Genomic DNA, 13,728 nt, shown 5'->3' on the forward strand with positions numbered 1-13,728 from the left:
ATGTGCAAATGTATACATGTAGACTACATGACATATGCAGAGGCATAAATATATGTGAACATAAGCACATATGTAGACACATGTGAAAATGTAAGTGTACATCCAAAATGCAATATGCAAACACAAGCCTATATGTAAGGGCATGTTATACAAACATACATGTAGGCATAAGGCCTGTCCCCCACACGTATATACCTGGGATATACAGACATAAAACACATACAAAGTGCAAAGCCTTTTGAATAAACTCATGCTCTCCACCTCTTCTCGATACTTACAGTCTCTCAGGACAATTATCAGGTGGCTCCAGATAGCCTCCATCCATGACAAATTTCAACACCTGTTCGTTAGACAAGCCTTGGTAAGGTTGCTCAGCCAGGCTAGTGATTTCCCAAAGGACCACTCCAAAGGACCTGCCAATGACAATTGAGAACAGCTAACAAAGAAGCCAACGAAACACACACACACACACACACACACACACACACACACACACACACACACACAGTCTCTCTCTCACATTCATTCATACCTCCTTTGCCTTACTAGAACTTGGTTGTCCAACTAAAAAAACAATTGACAGACTGAAGCAATAGCTCAGCTGCCAAAGTGCTTTCCATCAAATCATGAGTACCTCAGTTCAGTGCCCAGAACCCAAGTAAAGAGCCGGATGTGCAGGCCAGCAAGATATCCCCATGGGCAAAGGCTCTTGCTGCCAAGCCTAATGACCCGAGTTAGATCCCCAAGGACCCATATGGTGGGAGGAGAGAATTGACTCCTATAAGTTGTCCTTTGACCTCCACAAATGTGCTATGGCACATTCACCTCAACAGACACACACAATCACGCATTATCTATCTATCTGCGTGTGTGTGTGTGTGTGTGTGTGTGTTGTGTGTATGTGTGTGTGTTTTATTTAAAGTGGGGCTAGCTGGGGAGATGACTCAGTGGCTTATGTGCTTGCTCCACGAGTCTGAGGATAGAAGTTCAAATCCCCAGAAAATCATGTAAATGCCAGGTGGGCATAGTAACCTAGCTGTAATTCCAACCTCAGAAGGTAGAAACAAGAGATCCCTAGAGCAAGCTGGCTAGCAAGAGTAGCCATTGTATTTTGACTAGCTCTGGGGTTTGATTGAGAGACCCTGCCTCAGTGAATAAGGTGGAAGAGCAGCCAAGGATAATTTCTGACAGCAACCTCAGACCCCTACAGGCGTGACCACACACATGAATGCATGCTTCGTATGCATGCACAGGCAATCATATACACATACACATAAAAACGGGATCAGGTTGGGGGGGGGGCAGGGAGACTAGGTGTGGTGGTGGTGAGTACTAGTAATCCTAGCACAGGGGAGCCAGAGACAGGAGGATCCCAGAGATCTCTGGCCAGCAAGCCTAGCCAACTTAGCAAATTCCAGGCCAGTGAGCGACACTATTTGTAAAACAAGGTAGATGGCACCTGAGAAGGAACTATGCCCAAGGCTTTCATCTGCCTTCCACATGGACACATGTGTGTGCGCTGATTTGCACACACAATGTGATATATTGCTGTGGTTGGTTTAATAAAGAACTGAACAGCCAATAGCTAAGCAGGAGGTACAGGCAGGATTTCTGGGGAGAGAAAGGAAGAGGAGGAGGAATCAAGAGGCAGGAGAAGCCAGGAGACAGAGAGGAAACAGGAGGTAGAAGATGAAAGAGAGTTAACACCATGTGATAGAATGTAGATTAATAGAAATGGCTAATTTAAGTTATAATTTAGTTAGGAACAAGCCTAAGCTATAGGCTAAACTTTCAGAATTAGTAAGAAGTGTCCATGTCATTATTTGGGAGCTGGCTGGAGGGACAGAGAAAGACTCTTTACAGGACATGAAAACACACACACACACACACACACACACACACACACACACACACGCATGCATGCAACGATTTACGTTATAATTCATAAATTCTTCTAAAATCATTCTCAGTCAATACATAAGGGTAGACATGTAAGAGAATCCAGAACGAACCACCTTCATTTCAATATGTGAAAGGCAGGTTTCCCTCTACCACCTCCTGCTGACCACATTAGTAGGACTCCTGCAGAAGTTCAATCCCAGTACAGACATCCACCCATGCATGCATAACTTACCACATATCAGAAGAGGCAGTGAAGACTCCATCCTTCAGGGACTCAGGTGACATCCACCGCACGGGCAGCAGGCCCTTACCCCCTTTCCGATAGTAATCTGTCTCGTAGATGTCTCTCGTCATCCCAAAGTCTGACAACAAACAGGTCACATGTTTTCAGTTCATCATCCTAGCATGGAGGGCTCCACCCCTCACAAAACTACTACAGGGGGTAGGCAAATTCACCAGGAGGAGGTTATGAGGCTGTGCCTAAGGCTGGGGATGGAGAACAGGGGCTACCACGTAAGGAAGCGGAAGAGGTCCCCAGTGGTAAAGAACCAACCATTTGGCCTGAAGCTCTCAACTCATCCTTCCCACCTACTCCTTCCCCAGTGTCCCAGACTTCTTTCCTTTTTCCAGCCAACCTTCTGTTCCCTCGACTCAGCTGCTCAGCCAAAAACCGAAAGCTGGGGGTCTCTTTTGACCCTGCCTTTTGCTCACATCCCCAGTGTGCAACCAAGCCCTTCTGCCTCTACATCTCTCTCCAATGCATCTCACTTCTCATGCCTTTGCACAATCCAGGCTCACCTCCGACTCTCCCCTGCGTATCCTCCCACACGGCAACACCCCAGCACACAAGGGTGGCCCTGTGAACAGAGTCAACCCCTTCCTGTTCCCATTGCTTTTGTTTCTTCGGGTTTTCAGACAGTCTCACATACTCCAAGAGAGTCGCACATACTCCAAGAGAGTCTCACATACTCCAAGAGAGTCTCACATACTCCAAGAGAGTCTTGTCCTTGCTATGTTGCTGAGAATGACACGGAAAAGCTTTTGATCCTCCTTCCGCTACCTCCCCCAAGTGTCAGGATGCATGCATCACCACACCTGGGTTTTGTGGGGGGTTTTCTCACTGTTAATGTAGGTCTTTGGGATCATAAATACAGAATCATGTCTCATCTTCCTTCAAACAGTTCATGCAGGATGTCGTCTTTGGGTCACATTCCTGCATGACTCCCATTCTTATGTAAAAGAATATCTCTCGGAATCACACATAGGTTCAACTCCCTACCTGCTCCCATAACTGTTGGAGGCGGGGAGGGTCTTATAGGATCTTTATGGGACCTTGCCTCTTCTGGATCTCACTGGTTTTGTAGAGGAGGGGTGAGTCCTATGAGTTATGAAGCTCTTACAGGCCTGCTTCTTGGCTTTCAGCTCAGCCTCATATCTTACTGTCCTGGGTCCTCTCATCCTATCCACACACTCCAGCCAGACATCTAGGCACTTGGCATCTCCTTCTGCATTCTCTGGCTCAACCTTTGGTCTTGTACTAGTAAGTGTTAACTGCTGCCTGGACACAGGCTAGAGTCACCTGAGAGGAAAGCCTCCATTAAGATCAGCCTCTGGCCATGTCTGTGGAGGACTGTCTTGAGTGTTAATTAAGATAGGAGGGCCCAGTCCACGATGACAGCACCATTTTCTTGGCAGGGACTCCTGAGCTATATGTGAAAGCTACCTAAGCATGAGCCAGAGCAAACCAGAAGCAGCATTCTTCCATGGTTTCTGTTTCAAGTTCCTACCCTGACTTCCCTTGGTGATGGATGACAAGTTGAAACAAACTCCTTCCTCCCCAAGTTGCTTTATTTATTTGTTTGTTTGTTTGTTTACTTACAATAGAAACAGACAGGAAACTAGAGCAGAAATGTTGACTTCTGGACTAGGAAAGTGTGTGTGTGTGCGTGCGCGCGCGCGCGCGCGCACACACACACACACACTCACACTCACACTCACTAGAGGATTCCGAGACACACCTCCAATTTTGACGGTAAAATCATGAGCAACCATGCAGTTTCGAGCTGCCAGGTCCCGGTGCACAAACTTCTTGGCATTCAAGTATGCCATGCCATCAGCAATTTCTGCTGTCATTTGAATCATTTCTTGCAAGGTAGGGGGAGGACGGCCTGGGTTATTCTAAAATCAAAACATGGATTGCAATTAGCTCTCTGCTGCCATCTAAATCATCTCTTGCAGAGTAAGGGGAGAGGAGCCAGGGTTATGTCAAAATATGGGTTTGCACTTAGCGAGGTTGGTACACTTAAGAGCAGGTGCCCTGCTGGGGACCTAGAGGCAGCTCACCTCAGCATCCGGTCGCAGAGAACGGAGGTGACTTTTCAGGTCTCCATGAGCCATCAATTCCATCACTACCAGTGTTGGCTGGCCCTTGGACACCACCCCAAGGAGGCGGACCTGCAGAACAAGCATGGAGGTGATTCAAAGAGGGTCCAGGAATTATTTCAACTCACCATGGACTCTCTGTCTGGTGCCCACTAGAGGCCACCCTGTGCCCAGATGAAGTATAGCCAGCTAGCTCTAGTAAGGGAAGCAAATAGACACACTCATGTATATGTCCTCCCAATCAAATCTTATCTACTTACTGTTCCTCAGTATAGAAACCATGTTCTTACCTCCAAACTTTGCAGCTCCTGCTCTCCTTGGCCTGTCCCCTCTCATGTACACATGGTTCGGTCTCATATCCTTTAAGACTTTCCTCAAATATATTCCACAATCCTCTTCTTCTCTCTTTTTCAATTTCTCCTAGCATTTTCCCCCTAATATGCCACTCATTTATCTAGCTTGGGAAATGTCTTCCCTGCAATAGAGTATCTAAAAGAGAGGTCAGGAACCTGCTCCTACATCAGCAAGAGCAGGGCATTTAGGAGCTGATACATAGCAATATTTTCTGAATTGAAACATTCCATCCTGGAGGGAAGTTCCTTAAGACTGAGGAAGTAAGCAAAACTTACAAGGTTCAGGAAATAAACAATTCACAAGTCTAAGAAAATTCCTAAAATTTACAAGATTCATAAGACCACCACCACTCCTTTCCAAGGTTATATAACCAGTAAAAGCTCTAGGAAGAATAGATTCTCAATCTCTCTAGCTGTCTGCAAGTTGTGCAGAGAGCTCTGAGATTCCAGTTTTCATGACTTATCACTCATGCTAGGGTGGGCTTTTTGGAGATATAGCTACCTATGCTCATTGTCCATGTTCCTATAAGTAAACCCATACTCTTGCAAGTTATAATAAACTCACTGATTCACCAAGTAGAGTTCTAATGGAATCTTTTCTTTGGTTTGTCATAAATACCCTATCAGAGGTGAGTAAATTTTGTTCACCTCTCTGCAATAGAAGTCACACAAAAGGGGCCCCTAAATATGCCTGATAAGGATAAAAAAACATAAGGCTCAATAAGAAATAAAGAGCCCACTCTGGGAACAGAAAGGCAGGGAAGGTTTGTTTTGGCTTTGGGGAGAAGAGAGAATGGGGGCAGGTACTTCCATGTGGTCAAGGGTTACAGGGAAGCCAAAAAGAGGAAAGAAATATAATAATACAAAAATCAGTGGGAAAGTCTGAAAAGCAAAGGAAGATTCTAAAAAGTGACACATAGTTATAGAGTTTGATTCTAGGTAAGTTGGGAAAAGATGAGGTGGAGAAGGGAGATGTCACTTCCCCACTCTGGTTTGTTTGTTTGTTTTGTTTTTCCAGAGCTGAGGACCGAACCCAGGGCCTTGGTTCCAACCCAGGGCACTGGGAACCAAGCGCTTTACCACTGAGCTGAATCCCCAACCTCGACTTCCCCACTCTTTAGGATGGAAGGCTTAACACAGTGGAGGGTGGACATCAGTCTACACCCAGGTTCCTGGGTAGCTCTAGGGAGTGAAGGCAGAGTTATCAAGGAGCATGAAAGGAAGCCTCTGTCCAGCCCAGCCAGACTCACCACATGATGGCAGGTGAACCCCTTCATGACTGATGCCTCGTTGAGGAACTCGATCCGTTCTCGGAGACTGGCTGACTCATTGACAGTCTTCACTGCAACACGGGTCTCTGCCTCGCCCTTGATGATATCCTTGGCCTTGCCCTCATACACCATACCAAAGGATCCCTGCCCCAGCTCTCGCAGGAGGGTGATCTTCTCTCGAGGCACCTCCCACTCATCCGGCACGTACACAGAAGAAGGAAACACTACTTTTCACTTATCTACACAGCATTCTTGGCCAACCTCTTAAGGTCCCCCAGACACCTCCCACCACAACTTTTTCTTGAGCTTCATACAAATAATCACTCATTCTGTGACTTAAGACTTCTGCTGGGCATTGGGTATACAAACCAGAACAGGACAAGCTTCTGCCACCTTCAAGGAGATGGCAGAGGCGAGGGAATGAGCTATAGCTAGTCCAGGATCCTGCTTAGAAGCACTAAGATGGTCCTGTATCCCCATCTTTCCTGTCCTGACTCTGGATCCCTGCTACTAGATGATGTCTCTTCCTATGATAGTCAATACTCTGAATGCTATAGAATCTAGAGTCACCTAGGAGACGAGCCTTGGGGAATGTCTATGAAGGAAGCTTTTAGATAAAGTTAATTGAAGTACAAAGACCCACCCTAAAAGCAGCAGATCATCCGACAGGCTGGAATTCTGGACTGAATAACAAGTGTGCCACTCTCTGTTTCCTGACAGTGGATGCACCATAAGGCACTGCACCCTCAAACTGTGAGCCAAAATAAACCCTTCCTCCCTTAAGATGCCTTTGTCAAGTATTCTGTCAAGCAATGACTAGAAATAACTTAAACACTTCCCACTGGAGATGTCTGACCAAGTACCAATAGAATGGTGGAGGAAAGGGGTAGGTTAACATAGACTGGGGGGAAAATTGTCTACAGTGCTTAGCAATCCTTCCTAGAAAGTAGTAGATTCTCTGTCCCCACCCCCAGACTCCTTCATGGCTTTCAGATTCTCTTCAGTCCATAAGACTCAGCAAGAAGATGCTTTATAGCCCACCTTTACTGACATAAACCCACAGAGCATGCTAGGGAAGGGCACCAAGCAAGAGACCACAGAGGAGAGACTTAACCACCTGCAGCTGTGGTTACTCCTGGGGACCACCTAGACTGCTGACCAACACACAAGTGAGTGGAGTTATGTAAGGCAACAGCCTACAGGCCCAGCACTTTCATGCCCTGAAACTCAAATTTTGATAGTGCTTTTAAGAAGGCATGCCATATTATGAAATTCTTAAGAAACAGGCATGCCATCTCTCTAGAGAGCAGTTGGGGTGGTGTGAGTGCCAATGCTAAGGAGCATTTGGGGTGGTGTGGGTGCCAATGCTAAGTACCCACCATCAGCATCAGTTTACACTCAGTTCTGCCACCAGCAAATGTCTCCCTAGCACTCACCCGGCCCCTACCTGCCCATCCTATCTTTACTTCCTTTTTGTCTATGTGCGCATGCGTGTGTGTATACATTTGTGTGTGTGCATGCATTTATGTGCAAGTACACATGTGTGCTCATGCACACACAGGCCAGAGGCTGACATCAGGTGTCTTCCTTGATCACTCTCTATCTTCTATTTGATGCAGGATCTCTCACTGAACCTGGAACTCACAGATTAAGCCAGGCTGATGTGCAACTGAACCTCATGTCTCTGCTTCCCCGGTGCAGGAATGACAGGTACATATCACAGCACCCAGATTTTTACATAGACACTACGGGTCATACTTGGTCCTCAGGTGTGGACAGCAACATTTACCCACTGAGCCTTTTCCCAACATTATTATATCCACTTCTCTTCCCTCAGTATCCTGTCATGGCTTCTAAATTTCATGGAAGGTTTCTGACTTTAACACACTCCTGTGGCTGTGACACAAGGATGTTAGTCTCACATTCCAGCCTGAATATCCCAAGTGGGTGATATCAACCCGCCCAAGCAGGTCCTGTAACAGGTCTAACATCTCATAGCAGCTGAGTCTCTGCACAAGAGCAGGTGGGCAAGCTCAGCACTCAAGGGGGCTTCTCTCAGCCTCTTCGGGATGGCTTTTCCTCCTCCCTGTGATGCTGGCCAACCCCAGATCTGACTTAACTGTGTGGCCCAGGAAACCAAGGACAGGGTTCTGGCTTCCCACAGAAAAGGAAGTAGTGCTCACCATCACTGGCACTGAGGTACTCAGGGTTAGAAGATGCATACAATGGTCCCATTGGCCCATCCGGCTGCCTAGAGGAGGAAAAGACAGACACACCATCTTGAGCATCCCATGGCCTTCTGGACACTAGAAATAGGCAAACACTACAAATCATGAATGGATTCAGTGTTCTATACTTTGTCCAACTTAGAGAAAGTTGAGAGACCAAAATGTTAATCAGTGTCCAGGTTAGCCTTCATTGTCAACCTGACACAGCCTAGAGTCACCTAGGAAAAGCCTCAATTGAGGAACTGCCTAGAGCAGGTTAGTCTGTGGCTGTGTCCAGGAGGGGATGTCTTGTTAAACAGTAACACAGGGGGCCCAGCCCACTGTAGGTGGCATCATGCCTCGGCGGGTGGTCTTGAGCTGTATGAGAAAGCAAGCTGAGCGGGAGCTAGTGAAACAGCAAGCAAACCTTCCTCCATGGCTTCTGCTTCAAGTTCCTACTCAAGTTCCTGACTGTGCCTGTAAGCGTAAACTCAAATAAGCCCTTTCTTCCCCAGGTTGCTTTTGGTAAGAGTGTTTTGTCACAGCAACAGAAAGGAGCCTGGAACCACAAAGCCAACTGAATTTAAAATCTGTCAGTTCTACAACGATGGCGTGATCAATGACACAGAAAACTGCTCGGCCCCGTTTAAAAAGTACCTGGCTTGGCAAAGGTACTGGCTGTAGTTTTCAAATGTGTGTGTCTCACTTAATTCTCGTCTTACTCTTTAATGAAAGGGGGACATGAAGCTAATGCATACCTGTAGGTGAGGTGGCACACGCCTGTAATCCTAGCATTTAGGAAGCTGAGGCAGGGTGATCACAAGTTCAAGGCCAACCTTGGCTATACAGCAAGACCCTGCCTGAGAAGACAGAGCAAAGACAGAACTGGACGTCAACAGGTTAAACAAGATAATCCAGACTCAGAGAGACAAAGACAGCTGTAAATTACACAACAGTAAACAGGGGACGAGGAGGAGAGAGGAAGAGTTCAAGGGGAGGGAGATGACAGAACAAGGGGCTAACGGGGATAAAGACAAAACAGTGTGCAATTTCTTTCATATATATACGTAAATTATACAGGGGTGTGTGTGTGTGTGTGTGTGTGTGTGTGTCCCACATATGTGGGACATGAAAACAGGAAGGGGGATGATTCCTGGGGAGGAAAGAGACCGGTAAAGAAGGGGAGGAACAAGGGATGGTATATATAAGGAAGTATAGTGCTATGTAAGTATAAAAACATAATGAAACCCACTATTCTGTAAGCTATCTACAACAGTAAAACAAAGTCAGCCAATGTTTATGCTTCATTGTGGTCTGAATATAAAGTGATCGAACATGAAATGTGTGAACACTCAGCCGCTCTGTGGTGCTGTTTTGGAAGGTTATAGCATTTTTAGGAGGTGGAGCCTTGATGAGGAAGTGTGTCACTGAGGACCAGCTTTGCAGTTTGCCAGCCCAGGCCACTTCCTGTTCTCCCTCTACTTCCTGGGTTCAGAGCAAGAGAACCACTGGCCTCATACTCCTGTAGCCAGGTCCTCCCTGTCACAGTGGACTGAATGCCCTCTGGGTCCTCCCTGTCACAGTGGACTGAATGCCCTCTGGGTCCTCCCTGTCACAGTGGACTGAATGCCCTCTGGGTCCTCCCTGTCACAGTGGACTGAATGCCCTCTGGGTCCTCCCTGTCACAGTGGACTGAATCCCCTCTGGGTCCTCCCTGTCACAGTGGACTGGATCCCCTCTGGGTCCTCCCTGTCACAGTGGACTCGATCCCCTCTGGGTCCTCCCTGTCATGGTGGACTGGATCCCCTCTGGGTCCTCCCTGTCACAGTGGACTGGATCCCCTCTGGGTCCTCCCTGTCACAGTGGACTCGATCCCCTCTGGGTCCTCCCTGTCACAGTGGACTGGATCCCCTCTGGGTCCTCCCTGTCACGGTGGACTCGATCCCCTCTGGGTCCTCCCTGTCACAGTGGACTCGATCCTCTCTGGGACTGTAAGACAAACTCAACTTTTCCTCCCCAAAGTTGCTTTTTGTCAAGGTTTTCTATCACAGCATCAGGAACTGATGCATGTTTGAACTACACTTCGTCATCAGTTACCCTCGAGGTTGGCCACAGATATCAAGCTCTGGGTAAAATATATCAATGGAAGCATGCAGGGAGAATCAGTGAACCAGAGGGAGTCTGTAATCAAGCGTATATTATAGTATTATACAATGAACTTACTGCCATGAGTACTGCATGTAGCACATCCATATGAGTAAAATTTATATGAAACTTACCTCAGTCTAATTCAATATTTATGTATTATTTGTTTTTGTTTTTTCCCCAAGAGGGTCAGTTGTTAGCCATTTGCCAGCACACCACCTTGCTTACCTCTTTCTCAGGAATAGATAAATACTTCCAATCACAACACTGAAGAGGAAGACGAAGATGAGGGGCCCAATGATAATTTTGGCAATATTTGATGGGACATCTACTGCAACAGAATGAGAAGGAATGTGTTTAGCACCACAATGTACTGATAACAAAAATTACACCATTAAACACTGGCTGTTGTTACCTCAGCACCTGGTGTTGGGGTAGGGACTGAGGCAGGAGGATTGTGAGTTCAAGACCACCCTGGGCTACAAAGCAAAATCCTAGGCTATTTCCAAGCAAGACAGGGCCATGACATACATGAACTCACAGCATGTGGGAGCCATGGCAACGGATGGCTGCTCGGAGAGGAAGCGTTTCCTTCAGGGACACGGCCAGTGAGAAGGTACTCTACTTCAGTAGGTGACCCTATACCTGAGGCCCACAGTGGCAACGCTAAGTGGACTCAGTGTTTTTGTTTATTTTTTATAAAAAGCACACGAAGTTGAAGGGGAAAAGTATGTAGGAGATGGCTCAGTCAACAGAGTGCTGGCGTTGTAAACATGAGGACCTGAGTCTGAGCCCCCACATAAAACCACGTGGAAAACCTGGGCATGGTGGTACAGACTTGTATTCAAAGTCCTGGGGGGCGGGCAGAGACAGCAGATCCCTGGGGCTTGCTGGTCGATGCAAGCCCTACATTGACTGAGCCCTCTCCCAGCTCATGTGTCAGGTCTCGGCTGTTGCTTCCTCATGGCCTCCGTCACCAGGTCTGTCCTGAGGAATCCCACTTGGAGCTTCCCTGTGGGTTGCAGCAAACTGTTTCCCTGCACTTGCTGACTCCCGGCCCATAGGATAGATTTGTAAATACTGGTGGTCGAATGAAACCCCAGGGAATGAAAGCGGTCCAGTCGCAAGCCTTGGGTCCCTGCCTCCTCTCTTTAAGAGAAGGAAGGCTAGAATCAGGACAAAGTGCTCTCTGAAAAGTTCAGAAATTGTAAGTTTTCATTTTTTAGAATTTTAATGTATTATTTAACAATTTTATACATGTATATAATGTATCTTAATCATACACACCCCAATGATTTATGACTTTAAAGTATATGCTTTATTAATATCAGTGTGTGTGTGTGTGTGTGTGTGTGTGTGTCTGTGTGTCTGTGTGTCTGTGTGTCTGTGTGTGTACATGTGCACTACCTGCCTGTGGAGGCCAGGAGGTCTATATCAAGTGTCTTCCTCTATCACGTTCCATCTTTTTTTTTGGTTTGTTTGTTGTTTTTTTTGTTTGTTTTTAGAGACAAGAGCTTAGTACGCAGCCCTCACTAGCCTGAAATTCACTCTGTAGACCAGGCTGGCCTGGAACTCTGCCTCACTCTGTAGACCAGGCTGGCCTGGAACTCTGCCTCACTCTGTAGACCAGGCTGGCCTGGAACTCTGCCTCACTCTGTAGACCAGGCTGGCCTGGAACTCTGCCTCACTCTGTAGACCAGGCTGGCCTGGAACTCTGTCTGTCTCTGCCTCCCTCGCATTGAGTCATTTCTTCTTCCATTTCTTTTCAAGATTGTAATATGATTACATCATTTCCCACCCCTTCCCCCCTTCACGCCCTCCGATATACCCCCTCCTTGCTCTTCACCTGATTTTTTTGAGGCAGAGTCTTTCAGTGAACAAAGATCTCACTGGTTGGCTAGACTGGCTGGCCAGCGAGCCCCAGGGGTCTGCCTGTCTGCATCTTCTCAAGTTGGGGTTACAGTTTGCGCATGAGCATGCCCAGATTTCTGTATAAGTGATGAGGATGTGAATTGCTGGTAGAAAGGGCTGGCAAACACGTAGGGCTGGTTTTAAATGGTTTAAAACATTAGTTTCTGGTAGACCCAAAGTTAAAGCGCCTGTCACTTCCTTCCCTCCGGGCCTTTCTCCAAAATGTTCTACTGTTCCTACTGCACGGGGCACAGATCCAACCACTTGAGGTTGCTATGGAGACTTACAATAATCGGTCACATAAAAGTAGGTGGGTTCGGTCCAGGAGCCATTGCCCGCCAGCGATGTGGCCCGGACTCGAACACTGTAGTTTCCTGGGGAGAGCCCGCGCAGCCTGCAGCCCCGCTCCAGGGCAAAATGCTTCCGGGAGACGCAGAGGTGAAGCTCCTGGAAGAAGAGGGAAGGTGGTCAGTCGAGTTGTGCACGTCGGGTGAGCAGAGAGAATAAAAAGGAGGCTCTGAGAGTTCTTCTGTTTCTTTCAGTTTTTATTTGTGGGCAGGGTGGGGTTGTTCTTTTGCTTTCTTAAGACAGGGTCTCATGTACCTCAGGTTGGTCTCCAACTCACATGTGATTTGGAGGCCAGTTCTACCTAGCCAGGTCCCCAGCCCTCGATGTAGGTGTAAGGCAATGATGGAGCTATGGTTCAGGAGGCAGAGAGCCTGCCTAGCAATACAGTTAATACGTGCATTCTGTATATATACATATACGTGTGTGTGTGTGTGTGTGTGTGTGTGTGTATGGGGCTATGGTTCAGGAGGCAGAGAGCTTGCCTAGCAATACAGTTAATACGTGCATTCTGTATATATACATATACATATATGTGTGTGTGTGTGTGTGTGTGTGTGTATGGGGCTATGGTTCAGGAGGCAGAGAGCTTGCCTAGCAATACAGTTAATACGTACATTCTGTATATATGCACATACATATGTGTGTGTATACATATACATATACATATACATATACATATATATATATATATATATATATATATATATAGAGAGAGAGAGAGAGAGAGAGAGAGAGAGAGAGAGAGAGAGAGAGAGGTAGAACACACACACACAAAGAAAAATGAGCCGGGAAACTTGATCAAAAGTAAAGAAGCTGGGACTGGAGAGATGGCTCAGCAGTTCAGAGCACTGTTTACTCCTGCAGAGGACCGGGTTTGGTTTTCAATACCCATGTTGGGAGGCTTACAACGACCTGCAAGTCCAGATCCAGAAGATCCAGGTGTCTGCACACAGGTGGCACACATTCACACAGATACACACACACACACACACACACACACACACACACACACGGTATATATTCATAAAATAAGTTGAGAGAAAGAAAAAGAGAGGGGGGCAGAGGCAGGCAGGCAGACAGACCAACAGATAGACAGACAGACCAGGCTGCAGATTTGTCCTGCAGGCCACAGGGTGCTGACTCTATGTTCTGAGTCACTGTTAAAGTTCCACCTTTGGGTGCCAAAAAGCGATACAATCCCAGGAGGAA

General features: G+C 47.0%; 1 protein-coding gene across 3 annotated transcripts in view; it reads right to left on the reverse strand.

Annotated features, from left to right (window-relative positions):
• The window catches only part of Insr (insulin receptor), a 138,128-nt gene that overhangs the window by 7,743 nt on the left and 116,657 nt on the right, over positions 1–13,728 (reverse strand). For 2 of the 3 annotated variants that reach the window (XM_028857383.2, XM_037198400.1), the window contains 8 exons: positions 12,459–12,618; positions 10,489–10,591; positions 8,092–8,159; positions 5,888–6,132; positions 4,246–4,356; positions 3,921–4,080; positions 2,135–2,264; positions 279–413 (listed from right to left, as the gene is read on the reverse strand). In XM_028857383.2, the coding sequence (XP_028713216.1) occupies positions 279–413; positions 2,135–2,264; positions 3,921–4,080; positions 4,246–4,356; positions 5,888–6,132; positions 8,092–8,159; positions 10,489–10,591; positions 12,459–12,618 (1,112 nt within the window). The remainder of the gene's footprint in view (positions 1–278; positions 414–2,134; positions 2,265–3,920; positions 4,081–4,245; positions 4,357–5,887; positions 6,133–8,091; positions 8,160–10,488; positions 10,592–12,458; positions 12,619–13,728) is intronic. The other variant, XM_037198401.1, reaches the window with a different exon arrangement.

Source organism: Peromyscus leucopus, chromosome 23 (assembly GCF_004664715.2).
Source record: "Peromyscus leucopus breed LL Stock chromosome 23, UCI_PerLeu_2.1, whole genome shotgun sequence".
NCBI classification, from domain to species: Eukaryota; Metazoa; Chordata; class Mammalia; order Rodentia; family Cricetidae; genus Peromyscus; species Peromyscus leucopus.